Raw genomic sequence first — 25,659 nt, 5'->3', positions numbered from 1 at the left:
ACTACCTGCCACATATTGGAAGCTGCATAGAGCCTATTTTGTTATTTTAGGCCTTCTACGTCTGTCTGCGGTCCCTCCTTCAAATTGTCCTCCGCTGAGCACACCAATGCTGCCTGTGTACCCCTGCCACATAATGGAAGCTGCATAGAGCCTATTTTGTTATTTTAGGCCTTCTAAGTCTGTCTGCGGTCCCTCCTTCGAATTGTCCTCCGCTGAGCACACCAATCCTGCCTGTGTACCCCTGCCACGTAAAGGAAGCTGCATAGAGCCTATTTTGTTATTTTAGGCCTTCTAAGTCTGTCTGCGGTCCCTCCTTCGAATTGTCCTCCGCTGAGCACAACAATGCTGCCTGTGTACCCCTGCCACGTAAAGGAAGCTGCATAGAGCCTATTTTCTTATTTTAGGCCTACTAAGTCTGTCTGTGGTCCCTCCTTCGAATTGCCCTCCGCTGAGCACACCAATCCTGCCTGTGTACCCCTGCCACGTCAAGGAAGCTGCATAGAGCCTATTTTCTTATTTTAGGCCTGCTATGTCTGTCTGCGGTCCCTCCTTCAAATTGTCCTCCGCTGAGCACACCAATGCTGCCTGTGTACCCCTGTAACCTATTTTAAACTGCATAGAGCCTACTTTCCATTGTAGGCCTACTACCTGTGTCTGTCTCGGCCAGTCCACTCCTTGCAGTTGTCCTCCACTGAACAAAGCTATGCCGCCTGTGTACTCCTGTTACCAATTGTGAACTGCATTTATCCTTCTTACTTATTTGTGCCTAGTAACTGTGTAAGCCTGTCATAACAGTTGTCCTCCACCACAGAACCCAGCTATGCCACATGTGTACTCCTTTTACCAATTTTGAACTTAATATAGCCTTCATTTTTATTTTAGGCCTACTTCCTGTGTCAGAGCCACTAATTACACATGCCCTCCTCCGCTGAACCACGCTATCCTGCAAGTGTACTGCAATTACCAATTTTGAACAGCATTTTGCCTAATTACTTATTTAGGCCTACTTATTGTGTCTGTCTCCCATTACAGTTGTCCTCCACTGCACAAAGCTGAGCTTCAATCTACAGGCTCTCATTAAGTAGTTGTTGTTAATATGTGTGGTTGGGGCCTACTAACGGTGTCTGCCGATCCCTGGTGTTGTCCTCCACTGTACAAAGCTGAGCTTCAATCTTCAGGCTCTCATTAAGTAGTTGTTGTTAATATGTGTGGTTGGGGCCTACTAATGGTGTCTGCCGCTCCCTGGTGTTGTCCTTCACTGTACAAAGCTGAGCTTCAGTCTTCAGGCTTTCGGCCTATAGTATCAGATATTTAACTGCATTTGGCCTACTTGTCTGTTTGGGCCCTACTAACGGTATCTGCCGCTCCTGGATTTTCTCCTGTTTTGTTTTCTTGAGCTTCAATCTTCAGGCTCTCATTAAGTAGTTGTTGTTAATATAACACTGCAGTTGGCCTACTAGTGTGGTTGGGGCCTACTAACGGTGTCTGGCCCTCAAAGGTGTTCTCCAGGTTTACTTGCCTGAGCTTCAATCTTCAGGCTCTCATTAAGTAGTTGTTGTTAATATGTGTGGTTGGGGCCTACTAATGGTGTCTGCCGCTCCAAGGTGTTGTCCTCCACTGTACAGAGCTGAGCTTCAATCTTCAGGCTCTCATTAAGTAGTTGTTGTTAATATGACAGTGCAGTTGGCCTACTATTTTGTTTGGGGCCTACTAACGGTGTCTGCCGCCCCAAGGTGTTCTCCAGGTTTACTTGCCTGAGCTTCAATCTTCAGGCTCTCATTAAGTAGTTGTTGTTAATATAACACTGCTGTTGGCCTACTAGTTTGGTTGGGGCCTACTAACGGTGTCTACCGCTGCTTTCTGTTCTCCACTGTACAGAGCTGAGCTTCAATCTGAGCATTAATCTTCAGGCTTTTGGGCTAGATTTGTAATATTAAACAGCATTGGGCCTACTAGTGTGGTTGGGCCCTTAAAACGGTGTCTGCCGCTCCTGGGTTTTCTCCTGATTTGTTTTCCCGAGCTTCCATCTTCAGGCTTTCGGCCTTTATTTGTAATATTAAACTGCATTGGGCCTACTACTGTGGTTGAGCCCTTAAAACGGTGTCTGCCGCTCCTGGGTTTTCTACTCCACTGAACAAACCAATGCTGCCTGGTTAGTCCTTTTACCAATTTTGAACTGCATTTAGCCCACTTTATTATTTGGGCCTATATCTGTGTTTCATCCTCATCCTGCCCATTTCCCAGCCAGTGCTAGATGAGTCTTGTGGTACATTGACCCAGACCACTACATTCCCCTTTCACGCTACACAGCCACAATCTGACCCTGCTGAAAGTCAGGTTCCCCGTCCCGCATACTATACCACCTTACACAGGGACAAAGAGGAAGGTGCAGATGAAAGTGCAGGTTCCTTCATCAGGTGGGGGGGCATACACATTGGTGACGTCACAGGCACAGGGCCCCTCAGAGTATGCAGAAGTGTCACTGCCAATGTGATGCGCCCCTGCCGTGCAAACACACCGCCGTACTTTGAGGGGCCCTGTGCCAGTGCCAATGCCAACGAGTGGGCCCCCCTGCTTGCTCTGGATCACAGCACTTGCAAAGTTGAAACACTTACCTCTCACTGCTCCACCGCCGTGACGTAGTCCACGTTTCCTGGGCCCACTAAAAACTTGAACCAGCCCTACCCCCCACAACTTTAGCCAAATGACCCCCAATTTCCAATGCACAACTATTATTTTAAAGTTAGTTAAGATTGACAAGCTTCAGAAACAAGAATTGATGTTTTTGCCATTAAAATGGGCACTGTAGGTGTTTTCCTGGCCCCCACTCACTGCCGACTATGCTTCGCCATTGACTTCCATTGGGTTTCGTGTTTCGGTCGATCCCCGACTTTTCGCGATAATTGGCCGATTGCACTCGCAAAACCCGACTCGACCCCCCAAAAAAATAAAAGTCGCTCAACCCTACTACCAACATCAACAAGGCCATCGATATTCAGTTCAGGGTCCACACATAAGACCTCAGGAGTGGACATGGATGTCAGACATATGTACCATCCTACAAAACTTTGACGACTGCACCAAGATGGTGAGCGGCAATGACGTCATAATTAGCATCATCTTCCCGCTTCTCAGCATTCTGAAAAACCTCTCTGCTCACAAGTAAAGAGGATGCAATGCAGGCAGAGCATGAGGACATGGAACAAGGAACCATACAGGGGGATTACACTCAGCCCACCTCATGTCTTCCCAACGTGGATTGGTAGGCAATGAGGATGAGGAGGACAGCATGGTTTTCTCAGACCCTCCCATCATGGCGGCACAGAGGCAAGGGGCGCTGTCACAAGAAGTGCAATGTTTGGAAAGATGCTGAGGGAGTACCTTGCAGATCATACAAACGTCCTCCGTGATTCCTCTGTGCCTTTTAATTATTGGGTATCCAAGCTGGACACGTGGCATGAACTGACTCTTTACACGTTGGAGGTCCTGACCTGCTCTGCTGCTAGTGTTCTGTCAGAGAGGGTTTTTGTGCCGCTGGTGGAATTATAACAGATAAGCACATCAGCCTGTGAACTGAAAATTCTGACAGGCTGATTCTTATAAAAATAAACAAGGGCTGGATTGGGCAAGATTTCTGTACACTACCAAGTGAAAACCACGAAACATAACCTGTAATACATTGTCTTTTTTGTGGAGGTGTATTGTCATGCACCTCTCCCCAACCACACATGGCTTTCTGCTTCCTGATTTTGTCGGTTTGGTGTTATCCTCCTGGAGCGGCCCCCAGACGCAGGGCAGCGGGGTATTCGGTACTCGGTACTCGGTACTAGGAATGTCACGGTGGCCCGACCCGGTGTGTGGCCCTGCTAAGGGGCGCCCAATAAAAGGTGTAGGTGATGGTGTAGGTTGCAGTAAATGATGAGGACACAGGGTTGCAGTCTGTTTACCTCTTTACTGAAGGCTTCGGCATCCACAATCCAGAGTACTGCTAACAGGGCTGGCTGAGACTGGCCGGTCCGAAGGCACATCCAGAGTTCCCTTTGCAGGTGGAAATCAGTAGCCTTCCTACTAGTGCCTGGGTGTTGTAGTACCACAATGCTGAGCACCACGGGATAGTCCTCACAACTGTCATGTATGTTTCTGTTCTCTCTCTCCGTCCCCCAGGTGGTTTGGATAGGACACACCCGTATGACGGGGTAGGCCTGGAGTTATTTTATAGGGGCCCTAGAGATGCCCCTCTCCCACAATTGAATCCGTTGACTTCATTAGGTGTAAAAGGTGAGACAGCCAACCTAGAGTTAACTGCCCTGCCGTAGTTCAAAGTAATGCGTAGAGCCTATAACTTCCTCGGCGTTCCGGCCGCCGGCTACGCGCCTCAGAAGGATGTTGCTGATCTTAGAGCACGACTCCTTCTGGTTTTATCTCCTTTGTGCTGTGATCTCGTTTCTCACTTCTCCACAATATACCTTGCCTTGTGTCCTTTCTTAAGATGCCGCCGCAATGAGGTGCAGGCGTGGCTCCGTAACAATCTGTCCTTTTGCTAGGCCACTCTCAGGATCCCACCCCTGACAGGGACCCCCTGAATCTTCCCAAGTAACGCTCTCCTCTCACTAGATGTTACCTGGGCAAAACCCAGTCAGCTTCTCCCTAACTTCCTATCCAACCCCCAGTTTTACCAGAATGTGAGGAGTGGCCTAATACATAGAACCTTTTGCTCCTCCTGGTGGCCGGAGTGTGAAGTGTAATGTGTGACTGTGATACCTGGTCAGGTGAACTCTTTTAGTGCAATCAGATGTACCATCACTCCCCTTAGCGGCAGAGCGACGTTACTGCAACGACCAAGACTCTGGGGTGCTGCACTCCTCCTTATCCTCATCCTCATCATCCACAACCAGTACAAGGCCAGAGTGAATGTATTCCGTGAGGCAAAAGTCACTCAATTTTTGTGCAAGGTTGTTTTTCAGATGCCCGTTACTAATTAGAAACCAAAATAAACTCCCCCAGGGGGAACTGTCATCAAAATGAGATGTATGTATATTCTTCCCATTTATTCTTGTATATTTTCTAGTTTTAATATCTTTGCACCATCCTTTTATGACCCAGTGTATACCTTTACAATATGAAAATATTGCAATACTATTACAGTATATATATTTTTATATCCCTGTCTCTGAGCTGTTGCTATGGACAAACATATCTCGTTGGAATCAATCTGGCATCATATATATGAACCTGTGCTCGCCCCTCCCTTTTGTTATTTACTTTTTGTTGGTGGATTTACATCCTTTTTTTTAATTTCAGTATGATTTATCTTTATGTCTCCTCATTCTCCACCACTAGATCACCATTCACCATGCTTAATGTGTCCTGTGATGCTACAGGCAGTCCAATTTTTGGCAAGGGTGTCTATGATGCCTAAAGTATATTTTTAAAAATTGCATCCCCCTTGGGGAAATGTTTGTCAGCCCATGCACTGCGTGTATGGGCATTACAAGTCTAGGAGACACACTCTTTTACATTGGGCCTAGTTTATAATGAGGCCTTCAGCAATGTCTCCTCTTTCTCCACCACTACATCACCAGGCTTAACATATTCTGTGCCACTAAAGGCTGTCCAATATTTGGCAAGGGTGTCTATGATGGCCATAGTATATTTTTAAAAATGTATCCCCCTTGGGGAAATGTTTGTCAGCCCATGCACTGCGTGAATGGGCATTACAAGTCTAGGAGACACACTTCTTTACATTGTGCCTATTTTTTCATGAGGCCTTCAGCAATGTCTCCTCATTCTCCACCACTAGATCACGACGCTTAACATGTTCTGTGATGCTACAGGCAGTCCAATTTTTGTCAAGCTTGCATATGATGTCCATAAAAGATTTTTAAAAAAGGTACCCCCCATGGTGAAATGTTTCTCAGCCCATGCACTTCGTGTATGGTCGCTACAGGCTTGCAGACACTGTATGTGAGTGTATAGATCTCCCTGCATACATCAAAAGGCTCCATTACTGTCTGCTGCTGCATATTTTATATATATCTAGCTGTTATTATACGTGGCAATTTTTTAAAATTATTTTTAAGATTATACCATTTTGTTATAAAGCAATCCATAGCCCCCTTTTTTCAACATTTATTTGCTTGGTCACGCTACAGACTACAGCCAGCTCATTGCGATACAACAAGACCATGAAAATATAATTTTTTACCTATTTTTGGGGGGGCCCAGGCATCAGATGTGAGTGGGCCTAACAATCTGTCCTTTTTTTGGAGGGGTACTATCTAATATTTTGTAGTATCTTATAACATTTTTCGACATCATTTTGCTACCCAAAAAAACTTTAGCTGGCCCCCAAAAATTAGCTACAGTTGTTATATTTATCTCTGTGTGCTGTACGCCTCATGAATCACATATCATTGTGCTAAATATATTAACATTTTAGTACTCCAATTTTATTTTTGGGTGTCATAGCCAACTTTTTGACAACATTTTGGTGTGCAAAAAAAAGACCACATTTTGATCATTCTGTTATCTCTGGCTGACACCTGTTGTATGAGTGGTGTCAAAATCCGTGCTTTGCAGGCATATGTTGCATTCTTCTGTTTGCTACCTTTGGTCTACTCAGTATTTATTGTTTTAAAAATTAAAAAAAATAATAATTATACAGTCCGTTATCTCCGTCACACACCTGGTGTATCTGTGGTGTAAAAATCTTCTGTTTGCAGGCATACGTTTAATTGTTCTGTATGCTAGACTTGATATACTCAGTATTTATTGTTTAAAAAAAAAAAAAAAAATTTATACAGTCTGTTATGTCAGGCTGAGGCCTAGTGTATCTGTGGTGGCAAAATCGTAGCTTTGCAGGCATAAGTTGCATAGTTCTGTCTGCTAGCCTTGTTCTACTCATTTTTATTCATTTCAGAAAATCACCAAAACCCCCCCAAAAAAGTCCTCGACTTCAACCAACACCACCCAGTTCATCTTGATGCACATTTGCTGCGTGATCTTGAACAGGTTCTGCAGAAGAGTGTTCGCCACATTGTAATATCTCCAGGAGTAAAAAAGCAGCCAATTATTCATATCTCAGGGGTTGATCAGGACGGGACCCCTCTGCTCTCTCAACCAATCAGCAAACTGCGAATTATATTCCGTAGATTTGTCTTTTTCCATGATTTATTTCCTGAGGTGCGATTCTCCCTTCGAACTGTAGCAGTTCGGTAACAAAATTCAGACCCCAGTCACGTAGCTCTTTCTGAACTCTGTCATCCATATGTGTGTAGTTCATGAACTTCCCAACTTGCCTCTCCCTCTGTTCTGGTGGTAAGCGACTGTGAATGGACAGGTCTTTCTTGACCTTGAAGTCTGTTCTCATTCTGTCGGTCAGACCTGTTATGTTACATAACTCCTGCACCAGTATCATGGCTCTGTCTGTGGCTCTCGGCTTGGGTCTCCGGGTGATGTTGATGATTAATGGCTGGATCATGTCTTTCACTTGTTCATTGTATTGGTTCTTATAGTAGTCCACAAAGCTGATCTTGCTTCTGTCTGCCTTCTTGAAGATAAATGCTGTAGTCATGTTCCAGGCGATCCGTATATATGGTTTTAGTGTTGGACTTGGTGAGAATGATCTGTCCGGTCAGCTCCTTGCAGCAGGCATCCTGGAACCTCTGAGGGCCACATGAGGAGTAGAGGCTGCTCATGATGTCGTGCACAGTCTCGTTCCGAGGACTTTATGGCTGACATCAATGCTCAACATGACACTGGACTCAAACTGGAGGATGGAGGTGGAAAACCCAGGGCAGATGGCGAGTCGATGGGCTCTGACTTCGGTGGCATTGCTCGGGTTGTAATAGTTGTGCCCTATCTGCTTCATAACCATTATCTCCAGGAGTCTTCGGAAAATTATGTTATAGAAATGGAAGCAGGTGGGTGAGGTCGGTGGAAGCTCGTTGGTCAGGGTGATTGCTCTCTCCATTTCGAGTTTGGCTGACCACCTCGGTGACCTTATTCAGACTTTTTGGTAAAAACACGGTTCCATCAAATGCCCACGCCTTCCCGATGGTTTCTTCATGCTGGTACAGGAGGCCATACCGCAAACGCTTGGACTCCATGGCAGCATTGAAGTCAAGGTGATACTGGTACAGGACCTGCTGTGGTCAGGACACTAGCTTGATGTGGTTGGTCAAAAGAGCAATCTTGGTTCCAGAGGTGCCAGCTTTCGATTTTTGGACGTGTTCGATAGTCTGCCGGGTGTTCAACCTGATGACATGGAAGTCATTCCTATGGCCGCTCCGTTCCCCGATAGACACTTCTGCAAGTCCAGCTGACACCTTCAGAATCTCGGGCGATGGTCTCTCTGCTGCCGCTGGCAGCGAACCTCTCTGGTGCCCTCTTCCGACTAGCAAAGGCTCAGGCGCTGGCTGCTGAGATCTGACTGCTGGCCAGGGTCCTTGGGGCTGCTGCACCTATCCGGGTGGTCTTTGTGGGGCCTGCTCCTGCACATGAGCTTGGCCACGGGCCCGGGATCTTGCTCGTCAGCTCATCTTTTACTTCGTACATAGTGTTGAGTGATACCGTCCGATACTTGAAAGTATCGGTATCGGATAGTATCGGCCGATACCTGAAAAGTATCGGATATCGACGATACCGATACCCGATACCAATACAAGTCAATGGGACACCAAGTATCGGAAGGTATCCTGATGGTTCCCAGGGTCTGAAGGAGAGGAAACTCTCCTTCAGGCCCTGGGATCCATATTAATGTGTAAAGTAAAGAAATAAAATAAAAAATATGGATATACTCACCTCTCCGGAGGCCCCTGCACCTTACCGCTGTTAACCGGCAGCCTTCTTTGCTTAAAATGAGCGCGTTTAGAGCCTTCCATGACGTCACGGCTTCTGATTGGTCGCGTGCCGCTCATGTGACCACCACGCGACCAATCACAAGCCGCTACTCAAAAATCACTTGGCACTCAGAAGAATATTTTTGCAAGATGATTATTCCATTTATTTGTGCATCCAGTTAAAGAATAAACGTTTTCGGTCCATACATCAGACCTTCATCAGAAATTCCTTTTTATCAAACTTTCCAGTTTGATAAAAAGGAATTTCTGATGAAGGTCTGATGTATGGACCGAAAACATTTATTCTTTAACTGGATGCACAAATAAATGGAATAATCATCTTGCAAAAATATTCTTCTGAGTGCCAAGTGATTTTTGAGTATTGGATTGAAGGGCTGGAAACCCGACTTGAGCACCACATAGGAACCTTGAGTGCCGTGTGCATTTTCCTCAATCACAAGCCGCAACGTCATTCTCAGGTCCTAAATTCCTAGAATGAGGAGTTTAGGGCCTGAGAATGACGTCGCGGCTTGTGATTGGTCGCGTGGTGGTCACATGAGCGGCACGCGACCAATCAGAAGCCGTGACGTCATGGAAGGCCCTAAATGCGCTCATTTTAAGCAAAGAAGGCTGCCGGTTAACAGCGGTAAGGTGCAGGGGCCTCCGGAGAGGTGAGTATATCAATATTTTTTATTTTAATTCTTTATTTTACAAATTAATATGGATCCGATACCGATTCCCGATACCACAAAAGTATCGGAACTCAGTATCGGAATTCCGATACCGCAAGTATCAGCCGATACCCAATACTTGCGGTATCAGAATGCTCAACACTATTCGTACACAAACCACGCACTAGTGTTTATTGTGCCTAGTTTTTAATGAGACCTTCAATAATGTTTACTTATTCTCCACCCCTAGATCACAGTGGTGAACATGTTGTATGCTGCTACAGACATTCAATTTCTGGGCAAGGATGTCTATGATACTACCCATAAATATTTTTTTGAAGCTGTAACCCCCATGGGGAAATGTTTGTCAGGCCATGCACTTAGTGTATGGGCATTACAAGTCTAGGAGTTCAGGAGACCAGCTCCTTTAAATTGGGGCTAGTTTATCCACCACTAGATCATCAGGGTTCACGTGTTCCGTGCTGCTACAGACAGTGAATGTTTTGGCAAGGGAGTCTGTGATCACAATTAAATATTTTTTAAAAATGTATCCCCCATGGGGAAATGTTTGTCAGCCCATACACTTAGTGTATGAGCATTACAAGTCTAGGAGACCTGCTCCTTTGTAATGGGACAGTTTTTTTCATGAGGCCCTCCTCCATGTTTCTTCCAAGGGGGATTGGGGTGCGTGAAAATTTGGGTCAAGGTGGCCCTTGCATTTAATGCATAAAGAAACAGTATTGCAGGACCAACTAAAGAATGTGAAGTGGGTTTTCCTGTGGCCATCCAGTACCTGGGTTCAAAGGCTTATTGGGGTGCATATGACTTGGTAGCAGGGCAGGCCTTGCAGTTAATACATAAGAAAACAGTATGGCAGGACCAACCGAAGAATGTGAAGTGAGTTTTCAGGTGGCCATCCAGTACCTGGGTTCAAAAGCTTATTGGGGAGCATTTGACTTGGTAGCAGGTCAGGCCTTGCAGTTAATACATAAGAAAACAATATGGCAGGACCAACTGAAGAATGTGAAGTGGGTTTTCCTGTGGCCATCCAGTACCTGGGTTCAAAGGCTTATTGGGGTGCATATGACTTGATAGAAGGGCAGGCCTTGCATTCAATACAACATTTTTTCAGGAAGCCCTCCTGTACCTCTTGTGAAAGGGGTATTGGGGTGCGTTGTAATTGTTGGCAGTCCAGCCACTCACTGCATAGGCAATAACAGCATAGGAGACCCACTGTTTAATAATGGCACTTTAAGAATATTAATGTCGCCCGATGCCTCTCTAAAAATAGCCTTTGTGACTTTAAGAGTCCCTCCTTCATAAATGAAACAAGATGTGTCTCCTTATGTGTCACACACCACATGGCCAGCTAAGGTTGTTAAATGTTACAATGACATTTCCCAGTGAATGCATTTGTATTGGTTGAAAGCAATGTAAAAGTTGAAAAATGCATCAAAAACGCTTCGTGTGAACATAGCCCAAGTGGTGGAGGAACATTTTGGCCTGGGGTTAATTATTTTGCCTTATATACAAGTCATTACCCTGGAAAGGATGTACCTTAACATATTTCCCAGCAAAATAGCAAAATCCATTTTGGTTTAGTTTTTGTATGTTTTTTGGTGCACCTGTAATAATGTCCTGAAACTCTGACAACAGCTCTGACAGCTGTGACCTTGGAGTCAGAAATGCTTCCAGGGGCAATCCCCATGATGTTCCCATGTAATTTGAGCAGTGTTTCCATCATTTTCAGATGTTTTTAGACCTTGAAAGGACCCCAGTGGGATTGCGGTAAAAATACTTGGGTTTCCCATAGACTTACAATGATCTCATTGCTCGGGGCGAGTACCCGAGTATTCCAATTTGCTCGACCCGAGCAACGAGCACCCGAGCATTTTAGAGATCGCTCATCACTAATATCAGCTCAAATAGGAGACATTTTTAAGATTGGCTTTTCATACAGTACAGACCAAAAGTTTGGACACACCTTCTCATTTAAAGATTTTTCTGTATTTTCATGACTATGAAAATTGTACATTCACACTAAAGGCATCAAAACTATGAATTAACACATGTGGAATTATATACTTAACAAAAAAGTGTGAAACAACTGAAATTATGTCTTATATTCTAGATTCTTCAAAGTAGCCACCTTTTGCTTTGATGACTGCTTTGTACACTCTTGGCATTCTCTTGATGTGCTCCAAGAGGTAGTCACCGGGAATGGTTTTAATTTCACAGGTGTGCCCTGTCAGGTTTAATAAGTGGGATTTCTTGTCTTATAAATAGGGTTGAGACATCAATTGTGTTGTGCTGAAGTCCGGTGGATACACAGCCGATAGTCCTACTGAATAGACTGTTAGAATTTGTATTATGCCAAGAAAAAAGCAGCTAAGTAAAGAAAAACGAGTGGCCATCATTACTTAAGAAATGAAGGTCAGTCAGTCCGAAAAATTGGGTAAACTTTGAAAGTGTCCCCAAGTGCAGTGGCAAAAACCATCAAGCGCTACAAAGAAACTGGCTCACATGAGGACTGCCCCAGGAAAGGAAGACCAAGAGTCACCTCTGCTTCTGAGGATAAGTTTATCTGAGTCACCACCCTCAGAAATCACAGGTTAACAACAGCTCAGATTAGAGACCAGGTCAATGCCACACAGAGTTCTAGCAGCAGACACATCTCTACAACAACTGTTAAGAGAAGACTTTGCGCAGCAGGCCTTCATGGTAAAATAGCTGCTAGGAAGCCACTGCTAAGGACAGGAAACAAGCAGAAGAGACTTGTTTGTGCTAAAGAATGCAAGGAATGGACATTAGACCAGTGGAAATCTGTGCTTTGGTCTGATGAGTCAAAATTTGAGATCTTTGGTTGCAACCATCGTGTCTTTGTGCAACGCAGAAAAGGTGAACGGATGGACTCTACATGCCTGGTTCCCACTGTGAAGCATGGAGGAGGAGGTGTGATAGTGTGGGGGTGGGTACTTTGCTGGTGACACTGTTGGGGATTTATTCAAAATTTAAGGCATACTGAACTAGCATGGCTACCACAGCATCTTGCAGTGGCATGCTATTCCATCCGGATTGCATTTAGTTGGACCATCGTTTATTTTTCAACAGGACAATGACCTCAAAAACACCTCCAGGCTGTGTAAGGGCTATTTGACCAAGAAGTAGAGTGATGGGGTGCTACGCCAGATGACATGGCCTCCTGTTATGATCCGGTGACCTTGGAGACGCATGAAACTTTCTCTGGAGTCGGTGGAACCTGTACTGACAGCAATTCCTGAACTAACACCGCAACTAGAAGTAGCCGTGGGGTGTGCCTAACAAACCCTAGACACCTTGACACAGCCGGAGGACTAAATACCCCTATAGATGGAAATAGGAATACTACCTTGCCTCAGAGCAAACCCCCAAAGGATAGGCAGCCCCCCACAAATAATGACTGTGAGTAGGAGAAGAAAAGACACACGTAGGTAGAAAACAGGATTTAGCAAAAGAGGCCACTCTAGCTAAATAGGAAAGGATAGGACAGATTGCTAGGCGGTCAGTAATAAATCCCTTCCAAAAATATCCACCGCAGATAATACAAAAAATACCACAATCTAACTAAAGACGTGGAATGAATATCTGCAACCCCAGAGAATCCAACAAGACTGAGAAAATACTGACACAATCTAAGCTGGACAAGAAAACACAAAGAATAGCACTGAATTATGAAGCACACAGCATGTGTGCCACAGAAAAAAAAACCAGACACTTATCTTTGCTGATTTGGCAGAAAGGCAGGAGGAACCAAGCAGAGGTCCAACACCTCCCAACAACAATTGACAACTGGCAAGGACTAATAAATCTTGCACACCTAAATACCCCAGTCAGAACTGCAATCAGCAGACACACCTGACCAGGACTGCAACCCAGGGACAACTGCATTACCACCTACTACCACCGGAGGGAACCCAAAAGCAGAATTCACAACAGCCTCCACAGTCACCAGACCTGAACCCAATCAAGATGGTTTGGGGTGAGCTGGACAGCAGAGTGAAGGCAAAAGGGCCAACAAGTACTAAGCATCTCTGGGAACTCCTTCAAGATTGTTGGAAGACCATTCCCGGTGACTACCTCTTGAAGCTTATCAAGAGAATGCCAAGAGTGTGCAAAGCAGTCATCAAAGCAAAAGGTGGCTACTTTGAAGAACCTAGAATATAAGACATATTTTCAGTTGTTTCACACTTTTTGGTTAAAGAAGTTGTCCACTACTATAACCTTTTTTTTTCATAAATCTTGCTATTATGTGCCACTGAAAACATCTACTGTGTTTATTTTAGCAATATTACCTTTTATCATGCCGTAGCAGCACATCTTTAGTGCTGGATTCAGCTCTCATGGGGTAAATCGACAACTTCCTTTCTCCTGAGTTATTGTGCTCTAATACTACAAGTTCCATGATCCATTGCACTGCTACTAAGCACGAACCTACCACACCCACTCCAAAACACAACCCAATCCCTCCCTCCTCTCCCCCCTCTATCTTCAAAAAGATTTGTGATGTCATTTCTGTCCAACCTCCTCTTTTACATTTGTCCAACCCACACTACATTACACACAGATAGATAGATAGATAGATAGATAGATAGATAGATAGATAGATAGATAGATAGATACAGATATATCTATGTCTATTTCCATAGATATGTCCATATCCATGTTTCTAAACCCCTTCACCCCTGGAGCTTTTTTGTTTTCGTTTATCGCTCCCCTTCTTTCCAGAGCCATAATTTTTCTGTCAATATGGCCATGTGGGGGCTTATCTTTTGTGGGACAAGTTCTACTTTTGAACGACACCATTGGTTTTACCATGTCGTGTAGCAGAAAATGTGAAAAAAATTCAAAGTGCGATGAAAGTGCAAAAAAAGTGCAATCTTACACTTGTTTTTTGCTTGGCTTTTTGGCTAGGTTCACTAAATGCTAAGGCTGTGTGCACACGTTGCGGATCTGATTGCAGATCCGCAGCGTTTTTTGCCGTACTGAATTGCATCAAATCCGCAGTGTAGTGTACAACCAATGTAAGTCTATGGGAGCCGCAGACTTGTTGTGCACATGCTGCTGAAAAAGCTGCACCAAAACCACACCAAGAACTGCATCAAAACCGCACCAAAAACTGCATCAAAACCGCACCAAAACTGCAAAACTGCACCAGGTTTTGATGCAGTTTTTGGTGCAGTTTTGATGCAGTTTTTGGTGCAGTTTTGATGCTTTTTTTGGTGTGGTTTATGCGCGGTTTTAATGCCATTTTTGGAAATAAGTAAATAAACGGAAAATGTGCATGATTTGAATGGAAACATGCATGAAAAAATGGATTCCAAGGCCGGATTCATCATTTCACAGCTCAGTTTCATACGTTTTTTTGCCGGATCCGTCGCTGTGCGTTTTTTCGCAGGACAGAAAAAACGTTCCTCTGTATGTGTTTTCCATCCGGCGGAAACAGCTTTTTTGATGGATCCGGCAAAAAACGGATGAAACTCTATGAGAAAAAAATGGATCCGTTTTTTTCAAAACTTGCCGGATTGTGCCTCACTGCAAAAACCTGATGTGTGAAAGCACCCAAATATATGGATAGATACATCTATGTATCTATAGATATATCTATCTATAAATATATCTATAGATAGATATATCCATAGATATATAATAGAAAGGCCGATGTTTCTAAGGCCTCTTTCACACTAGCGCCGTGCACTGCACATCGCAATGCGTCGTTGTGGAGAAAAAACTCGTCCTGCAAAGTTGTCTGCAGGATGCGTTTTTTCTCCATAGACTTTTATTAGCGACGCAGCGCGACGGACCCTTACCGATGCTAGTGTGAAAGCAGCCTAAGGCTACTTTCACACTTGCGTTTTTAGCAATCCGTCTTTTTGGGAAAAAAACGGATCGTGCAAATGTGCTCGCAGGATGCATTTTTTACCCATAGACGTGTATTAGTGAAGGATCGCGACGGATGGCCACACGTCGCGTCCATCGTGCAACGGATGCGTCGTGTTTTGGCGGACCGTTGGCACGTCCGTCGCGTCTGACATTTTCTACCGCGCATGCGGGGCCAAAACTCCGCCCCCTCCTCCTCGGACTTCAGAATGGGCAGCGGATGCATTGAAAAACTGCATCCGCTGCCCACGACGTGCACAAATTTCACAACGTGCGTCGGTACATCGGCCCGACGCATAGCGATGGACCCGTGCCGACGCAAGTGTGAAACAGACCTTAATGAGCGTTTAATTTAATAAAAAATGGAATAAAATGGCGTGGGCTCCCGCGCAATTTTCTGCGCCAGAGGGGGAAAGCCGACGGCCGGGGGCCAATATTTGTAGCCTGCTATGAATATCAGCCCGCAGCTGTCTGCGTAGCCTTTACTGGCTATTAAAATAGGGGGATCCCCCCCAAAAAAATGACGTGGGGTCCCCCTATATTTTATAGCCAGAAAGGCTACGCAGACAGCTGCGGGCTGATATTCATAGACTAGAGAGGGGCCATGGATATTGGTCCCCCCCGGCTACAAAAACCAGTCCGCAGCCGCCCCAGAAATGGCGCATCTGTAAGATGCGCCAATTCCGGCACTTAGCCCCTCTCTTCCCACTCCCGTGTAGCGGTGGGATATGGGGTAATAAGGGGTTAATGTCACCTTGCTATTGTAAGGTGACATTAAGCCGGGTTAATAACGGAGAGGCGTCAATAAGACGCCTATCCGTTATTAATCCAATACTAAAAAAGGGTTAATAAAACACACACACATTAGGAAAAAGTATTTTAATATTCTTCATTTAACCATACTTACCATACTTCAGCGCCTGCAAAAAACGTAAACTAATAAACCGTATACTACCTGTCCGCCGTAGTCCAATTAATAGCAAGTGTCCCACGACGATCTCCCCTATAGAACAGTGACATCGGGTGATGTCACTGCTGTATAGGACCCTCAGTGACACACTGACAGGAGACAATGGCTCCTGCAGTGCATCACTGAGGTTACTAAAGTTCACTGGTCTCACTTTATGGCTGTGTGGTAACTTTCTCATACAGCATGCCATAAAGTGAGACTAGGGACTATTTTCTCACAGGGGCGTAGGAATACATTGTGGGGAATACATTGTGGAAGGATACCTTCCTCCCCTCATTGTGTTCCTGGGGCCCCTGGAGAGTGGTTGCATCAGCAGATGCTCCTGCTCTCCACGGGAGATCGTCGAGGGACACTCGTTTTAATTGGATTTCTGCGGATCAGGGAGTATATTGTTTGTTTATTATTTTAATATTTTTTACAGATGACAATGGTTTCGGGGATCAAAGTGACAAGTGATGGTGAGTATATATTCTATGTTATATGTACTGTATGTCTGTATGTATGTATGTACTGTATGTCTATGTATGTACACGTACTGTATGCGCATGTCATCACATGGCGCATGTCGTCGCATGCTGCATGTCGTCACATGGCGCATGTCGTCGCATGCAGCATGTCGTCGCATGGCGCATGTCGTCGCATGGCGCATGTCGTCGCATGCAGCATGTCGTCGCATGGCGCATGTCGTCGCATGCCACATGTCGTTGCATGGTACATGTCGTCGCATGGCGCATGTCGTCGCATGCCGCATGTCATCGCATGGCGCATGTTGTCGCATGGCGCATGTCGCATGTTGTCGCATGGCGCATGTCGCATGTTCTGTATGTGTTCTATGTATGTATGGTATATGTGTTTTTTTTTCTTTGTTTTTTTTTACATTCAACACATTAGCCAGATGATGGGACTACTACTGTCCCATCATTGGCTAATGTGTCACTTACTGTCACTGTAGCAGGCAGAGCCCGATGGGACTTGTAGTCCCATCAGACATGCCTGCACACAGAGACAACACCGCCGCCACCACCACCGCACAGCCACCTTCAGCACCACGCAGACCCCCGCCGTCGCACCGGTCGCCGCCGCCGCCACCGCCACGGCACCGGCCACCACAGTGGGACCGGCCGCCGACGCACCAGCCGCCGCGGGACCAGCCGCCGCCGCGGGACAGGCCGCCGACGGACTGGCCACAGCCACGGGATCAGCCGCCGCCGCAGCACATCTCGGCAAGCAGATCCCAGCACCAGACACCTGCAGTGCACAGCCCCGCCTGCCCCCCAGCAAAGCCCCGCCCGCCCCCAGCACAGCACAGTCCTGCCCACAGCCCAGTCACTCTTGAGTGACTGCTGACTGTGCGGCTGGGACACGCCTGTTACTGACGTCACGTCAATTTCCAGAGTCTGGAAATTGACGTGACGTCGGTGGAAATTAGCAGTGGCTGCAGCCTGGGGGTCACGTGACCCGGACTCAGCCACCAGCATAGCGCCGCTCACAGGCGAAAAAGGCAACACAAGGTATTTACACAATTCGTCAGGGGCCCCGGGGGGATACATTGGGGGGATAATTGAAAGTAGTGGACAACCCCTTTAAGTATATCATTCCACATGTGTTAATTCATAGTTTTGATGCCTTCAGTGTGAATGTACAATTTTCATAGTCATGAAAATACAGAAAAATCTTTAAATCAGAAGGTGTGTTCAAACTTTTGTTCTGTACTGTACATCATTCCTGAACTAAAATTGTAACTTATTTTGAAAGTGCATGCATTTTAATACATTTTGTACATTTCAGTATGCCTTTAGGAGGATTAGTATGCATTCTGGACTGTTATTGTCCACATTAATCCTGAGCCACTTTTGACACTTTTGAACAGTGAGAAAAGTCACTAGATATTGAGCTATGATAGCATATAATGTCATAAATAGTGACATTTTGATGCAATAAAAGAAGCCATAATGTGATAAATTCTCCTTCAATTGGTACCACAGATGCTGTGCTTGGATCCATACTGTATATAGCTGTATCCATCAAGTTTTAAGTTAACCAAAGATATAAGAATTAAACCTGATTGACTGCAGATTTTGAACATAGAATTATAAACATTTACAACCATGTACAGACAGAAAAAGAGATTAAGTAAAATTACAATTATGTTTTTAGAAAGTTATTTGGCACTCAGAAATGGTGCCACTCTCATCAGGTTTCAATATCAGCCTTACTTAGAATTGACATTCTTGTGATCAGTAGTAGTGTTGAGCGATACCGTCTGATACTTGAATGTATCGGTATCGGATAGTATCGGCCGATACCCGAAAAGTATCGGATATCGCCGATACCGATACCAATACAAGTCAATGGGACACCAAGTATCGGAAGGTATCCTGTATGGTTCCCAGGGTCTGAAGGAGAGGAAACTCTCCTTCAGGCCCTGGGATCCATATTAATGTGTAAAATAAAGAATAAAAATAAAAAATATTGATATACTCACCTCTCAGACGCAGCCTGGACCTTACCGATCTAACCGGCAGCTTCCGTTCCTAAGAATGAGCGCTTGAAAGACCTTAGATGATGTCGCGGCTTGTGATTGGTCGCGTGAGCGGTCACGTGACCGCCACGCGACCAATCACAAGCCGCGACGTCATCTAAGGTCTTTCAAGCGCTCATTCTTAGGAACGGAAGCTGTCGGTTACTTCGGTAAGGTCCAGGCTGCGTCGGAGAGGTGAGTATATCAATATTTTTTATTTTTATTCTTTATTTTACACATTAATATCGATCCCGATACCGATTCCCGATATCACAAAAGTATCGGATCTCGGTATCGGAATTCCGATACCGCAAATATCGGCCGATACCCGATACTTGCGATATCGGAATGCTCAACACTAATCAGTAGGTTTCTAAATCACTAGTTCTATAACTAGTTAATGTTTGACCAACTCACTGTTTCAGACTTAGTTTTCTTGGGACTAAAAAAGAAAATCAGCAAATGTACACATCCAATTTCAAAAACATTTTAAAATAATTTTTTATCCTTAGGATATCCATGGGAGACATAATGTTTTGTTTTCTTTTATCAACCTATATGAAAGAAACCCTAATGGAAAATGATGATCTTCTAAGTCATCTCTATTTGAGGTTGACTTTGGTGGAACTTTGTGGACCAATATTATCTCAGATCCTTATATAAACTGTTGGACCCTTTCAATTAAGTCTAATTATGTCACTTTTTCTTCCTATACAGATATCACAGGACATCACAACTATGTTGAAACTACTAAGAATTCTCATTTTTGTGCTTTCTATTGCAATTGTCAGTTTTTTAACTAAAATAGCCATCAAACAAAAAGACATGTTTATCCCTGACTTCTTAATTCACAAAAGTTTGATATTTTTTTCTTCAAGAGGAAAAAATGCAATCAGCTACAATATTAGCCAAACACTCAATTATAAATATGTATTTGAAAGGGATGTTCTTAAGCAAGGAAAAAATATCTTATTTATGGAAACGACCGACAGAATGGATGAGCCATCCTTGGTTTTATGTTCTGTTGAATCAGCAGCTCGAATGTATCCGGACAGACCAGTGGTCTTCTTCCTGAAAGGACTAGGAGACATAGTCACTGAAGATGATGAGAAGAAAGCTCAGAAACATTACCCATCCCTCTCATTTTGTAATAATATCTACATTTTCCCTTTAAAGTTAAAAGAATTGTTTGCTGACACACCATTTCAGGATTGGTTTAAGAAGGTAAGAACTTTTATATGCTAAATAATGGAGGAGATTTAACAAAATTCATACAATGAAAAAGGAAAATATTTGCTTTCTTTTTCCAATGCCACATCTTACTTTCATTTTCCAAAAGGCCTCTTTTGACTTGCACGCATTTTGTTATATCTTGCTCATTATTTATAAAAAAAAATACTCAAGTTCACAGAACTTGATTTTATTTTTATAGTTTTTTATACACCAGTTTTATAAGACAATGAAAATAAATCTTTAAAATACATCTATATTTTTAAAATCATTAGGAAATGATTTCATATATAACTGTTACTTTTTAGGTTCTCTGTCAGAAATGTCAACAGAATTCATAGGAAGAATATTTTGAGTGTATCTCCAGTTTAAAAGGCTGACAATGTGACACACCCACCAGGGCCATGGGGTACACGGAACCGGGTTGGACAGTTCTTTGGGGAAGTCATTGGGCTGTGATCCCACTCCGTGGCCCTGGCTGTTGCGTAAAATGGGGAATATGTATATGGGATTTAACATGACACCACCTGTGGTGTTTGGCAACAGATGGCCGACGCTGCTAAAGGAGACTGCTGGGGCTGATGGTGACGCAGCTCGGATGGTTCTGCTCCCCACAGGTGGAGTGGGCCCCAGGGCTACCGGTCCCATTTATGTCAGGCTTTGTGTACCTTGTGGTGCAGGACTCGGGGCGCAAGCAATCACTGAATGACACAAGGGCTGTAGTTTTCTTTTCCTTTACTTGATGGTTGATGGTACAGACGGGGGTACTGGTAACAGATCATAATGGAAAGCCAGGCAGCCTGGAAGCAATTTTTGGATACACTTGGCCAGGTAGGTACGGAGGCCTTCCTTCTGTGATGTCCTCCCTTTTTCCTTGCTGCCTAACAGCTCACCCTCCTGCTGCTAACTGTCTCTCTCTGTTATTAAAAACTAACCGTTGCCCATATGGCAGGCAGCTCGAGCCTATCACAGGTGCCGCTCCTTTGTGTCGGCTCTGAGCTCTGGTATGCTGTTGTGCCACCGGGTATTAGATCGGGCCAGGAGACCTGCAGTCCCCTGCCTTCCAGATTTAGCTGCCGGGACTTCAGTACCTACACAACCATGGACACTGCTGTCCAGTTCCTAGCGCTCAGCTCTGGGGCAAGTTTAATTACAGCTCCACTCCCCAGGTTCTACTCTACTTCTCTCCTACTGACACCTGGTTAGGGGACCCTTCCTTGCTTCCAGGCATAACATTACTACCTGTGAGGGAGGCAATGACACTGTGGCAACCAGACTCCTGGGGTGCCACAAATGGATAATGGCAGACCCCGTTGTGTAGGAATCGATTGGATCCATGTAGTGTGGTGGTATCCTTTGTTCGATGGATTTAGCAGAGCATTGTGACTTTTGTTAAAGCAAAGACACTACATAAATAAGAGAATACATTTAAAGGATAGAAAATGCCACCATTTTATGATAATTTGAGTCTCAATTAAAATGGATTTATTTGAACGAGTTTACAAAAATGCAAACTAAGGCTAGACAAACTGTTAAAAAAATTAGTAATACTCACCTCACCACTCAACTGTCCCATTACCCATGTGCCTCTTCTTTTTCTTTCAACGTTGTGCTCATCTTTTAGAGCCTCATTAATCAAGACCATGATTTCTGGCTTTACTAAGGCAGCTGACATCACTGGACACTGCGCCATTACAGCACATTTTATGATGTCACGGTGTTACGACATCCAGCACCTGAGTGATGGCACTGTGCACAGTGATGTATGAGACCTAATAAACACGAGAGATCCAAAACTGTGTGCATAGTTCAAAGAGAATAAACATGATAGGGTATGGGGAAAAGAAGACCTGGTATAGGTGACTGCTGAGCTATTATTTTAATTTTACATTTTAGGTTTAGCTTTAAGGTCTGGAGAAACCTCAGAGCACATTAATGAACATTTTATTTGTAGCAAATAACGTCACTCCTGATCAAATTTCAATGTAAAATCATGATTTGGCAATTCGAATCTTGGCAGGTTGGGTCATCTCTTGTCTCAACCTCTAGAACTTCCAATGCTTCTAAAAATTAAGGCATTTCACAGAATTGTTTCATTGATTTGCCCTGCATATTGGTAATTCTAAGAATCTGATTGTGCAGGAAACTATAGATGTCCCCATATATTAGAATGGAGAAAAACTGAATTTCTCCGCACTGTGCAGGGTGCAGGGAAAGTTATTGGATGGACACAATTTGGGCGAGAGCACTTCAGCAGAGGTGAAGATCCTAGGAACGGAGTAGAGTTGATAGTAGTGTTTATAATGTAACACAGTTAAAAACTAAACTTTGCTGCCCCTCCCCCCAAAGGGAGCTTATCTGAAATGTGCTAGTCACCTGTTCTGTGCTCAAGCAATTTCTAATCATGCAGGATATTAGTGCAAGGAGATCATGGACATATTCCTATATCTCACACACTGAGAAATCTGCTCTAAGCAATGGTGGGGACTTGTTATTTTTCTGCTGTGTTGCTGCTTGCTTTTCATTGGTCAATGTCATAGAATAAAAAGGAGTAAACGCCCTCAGACAAAATTATATGATAACGCCCACTTTGACTGAAAAAATGTAACTCATTATGTGCCAAATATTTTGATTGCTAATATATCAAAAAATTGTTTGAAATGTCCTTTTTAACTATCATCCTAATAGGTACAGTTTCTGAAAATATTGCTCCCTAAAGCGACTGTGCATGTCGGATTCTATGCTTTTAGCAAAAAAAATAACATATTGTGATGATGACAAATTACATCTATAGTGTCTCAAAGTAAACTAAAATTACTGTTTCCACAGAGCAAGTTATTGCTAGGTCACCTGTGAACTTGCTCTAAAGTAAAAAAATGTTCTTTTAAATAATTAATTTGAAATAAAAATGTTTATATAATTCTGTTATTATTATTTTTGTATGCTTAGATAGACCCAAAGAAAGAAATCTACTGGACAAATAATAAATCAAACGCTGGCAGATTGGCTGTGATGTGGAAATATGGAGGCATTTACATGGATACTGATGTAATTTCCATTCAGCCCGTTCTTGAAGACAATTTTCTAGCTGCAGAAAACTCACAAGTTACCAGCAGTAGTGTTTTTGGTCTTTCTCCACATCACAAACTGACATGGGAGCTTATGGAAAACTTTGTACAGCATTATAGAGGCAATGCATGGGGACATCAAGGACCTGGACTTTTCACGCGTGTTGTGAAGAAGCATTGTGTTCCCAAGTTCACATCTGTAGATCATGTTAAATGTGAAAATGTCTCTTACTTTCATGCAGAACGTTTCTATCCCATTTATTATCCATCTTGGAGAAGGTACTTTGAGGTTTGGAAAAATTTGCCATCCTTTAAAGATTCATATGCTCTTCATCTCTGGAACTATATGAATAAAGAAAGAATATCCATGGTGGTTGGAAGCAACACCTTGGTAGAACATCTCTACAAGCAATATTGCCCTTCCACTTATAAAGAAGTTTTAAAAAAACTGTCTCCTAGGGAGGGCGAGACTGCCATATAAAAAGTACTTTATAATAGATTAAAGTAATAAAAGAAAGAATAGTAAATTTAAAAAAAGTTTATATCAGTAAAGGAAAGTAAACACTAATCTTTGTTATGTGCGTTTTTATATTATCGCTGATCTTGAATAAAACGTCTACCGAGATTAGAGATTGGCAAAAGATGATAACTCCCTTTATTTAAATACACTAGATGGTGGCCTGATTCTAACGCATCGGGAATTCTAGAATATGCATGTCCACGTAGTATATTGCACAGCCCACGTAGTATATTGCCCAGCCATGCAGTATATTGCCCAACCAAATAGTATATTGCACAGCCACATAGTATATTGCCCAACCACAAAGTATATTGCCCAGCCACATAGTATATTGCCCAGCCACATAGTATATTTCTCAGCCACATAGTATATTGCCCAGCCACATATTATATTGCCCAGCCACATAGTATATTGCCCAGCCACATAGTATATTGCTCAGCCACATAGTATATTGCCCAGCCACATAGTATATTGCCCAGCCACATAGTATACAGCACAGAGCCACGTAGTATACAGCACAGACACGTAGTATACAGCACAGAGCCACGTAGTATATTGCCCAGTCACATAGTATATTGGCCAGTCACGTAGTATGCACCATATCCCTGTTAAAAAAAAGAGTTAAAATAAAAAATAGTTATATACTCACCCTCCGTTGGACCCGGATCGAAGCGGCTGGTTACCGATGCTCCTCGCGCGCTCCGGTCTGAAGAGTACATTGCGGTCTCGCGAGATGATGACGTAGCGGTCTTGTGAGACCGCACGTCATCATCTCGCGAGACCGCAATGCATGGAGCGGTCACCGGGGCGTCGCGAGGAGCATCGGTAACCGGCCGCTTCGATCCGGTGTGCCAACTGAGGGTGAGTATGTAACTATTTTTAATTGTTTTTATTATTTTTAACATTAGATCTTTTTACTATTCATGCGTGCGTTACACCGCGGTCAACGCTGCCATTAACCCTGTGTGAGCGCTGACTGGAGGGGAGTACGGACCGGGCACTGACTGCGGGGAGGAAGGAGCGGCCATTTTTCCGCCGGACTGTGCCCGTCGCTGATTGGTCGTGGCTGTTTTGCCACGACCAATCAGCGACTTGGATTTCCATGACAGACAGAGGCCGCGACCAATGAATATCCGTGACAGACAGACAGAAAGACAGACGGAAGTGACCCTTAGACAATTATATATATAGATATCTTGCTTTTTTGCATTTACTTTGCTGACTTTTGTGACATCCACCATCAGTTAAAATATTGTACACTTATAACTACATCATAAACTATTATTCCATCAATAAACTTTTATAATTACAAGAAAACCTGAGCACACAGAATAAAAAGTATGTGAAAAAGGTAAACTCATAACCATATTGCTTATTTTACGCAGCAGTGAAAATGATACCAAAATGTGTCTGTTTGACTACTTTTGGAACAGCCCGGACGTTAATTGTTTATATTTCTAAAATGTTACTGCATAGTACAGCAGCAGGATGCAATTGTGCAGTGGCTGAAGTGGGGAGCTAGCTGTCAGACACTGTGGCTCCTCATAAAGTAGGCAGTGATGGTTTGTTTCCATATTTGCCTTCCCGATTGCTGTATACACAATACTGCACAAGTACTGCATATACAGTAATAGGAAGCCCTTTATGCGCTTGCTCCTCAAGATCCATGTGATCAATGGGTGTGAAAGTACCGTATATACTCGAGTATAAGCCGACCCGAGTATAAGCCGACCCCCCTAATTTTGCCACAAAAAATTGGGAAAACTTATTGACTCGAGTATAAGCCTAGGGTGGAAAATGCAGCAGGTACCGGTGAATTTCAAAATTAAAAATAGATACTCCATACCGTTCATTATGGCCCCATAGATGCTCCACATAAAGCTGTGCCATATATACAATGCTCTGCACCATTGCCCCATAGAT

At 43.9% G+C, this 25,659-nt stretch overlaps 1 protein-coding gene and 1 pseudogene across 1 annotated transcript in view; one reads left to right on the top strand and one right to left on the bottom strand.

Moving 5' to 3' along the window:
• Nucleotides 1-23,852, top strand: part of LOC143810130 (alpha-1,4-N-acetylglucosaminyltransferase-like) — a 90,744-nt gene extending 66,892 nt beyond the window's left edge. Inside the window, exons 2-3 of the mRNA XM_077293018.1 lie at nt 19,636-20,142; nt 23,098-23,852. Of these exons, the coding sequence (XP_077149133.1) occupies nt 19,657-20,142; nt 23,098-23,697 (1,086 nt within the window). The 5' untranslated portion in view covers nt 19,636-19,656 and the 3' untranslated portion in view covers nt 23,698-23,852. The remainder of the gene's footprint in view (nt 1-19,635; nt 20,143-23,097) is intronic.
• LOC143804032 (piwi-like protein 1 pseudogene) lies at nt 6,568-8,556 on the bottom strand (annotated as a pseudogene).
• Nucleotides 23,853-25,659: the final 1,807 nt, after the last annotated feature.

Source organism: Ranitomeya variabilis, chromosome 2 (assembly GCF_051348905.1).
Source record: "Ranitomeya variabilis isolate aRanVar5 chromosome 2, aRanVar5.hap1, whole genome shotgun sequence".
NCBI classification, from domain to species: domain Eukaryota; kingdom Metazoa; phylum Chordata; class Amphibia; order Anura; family Dendrobatidae; genus Ranitomeya; species Ranitomeya variabilis.
This window is presented reverse-complemented; position numbering and strand designations above follow the sequence as displayed.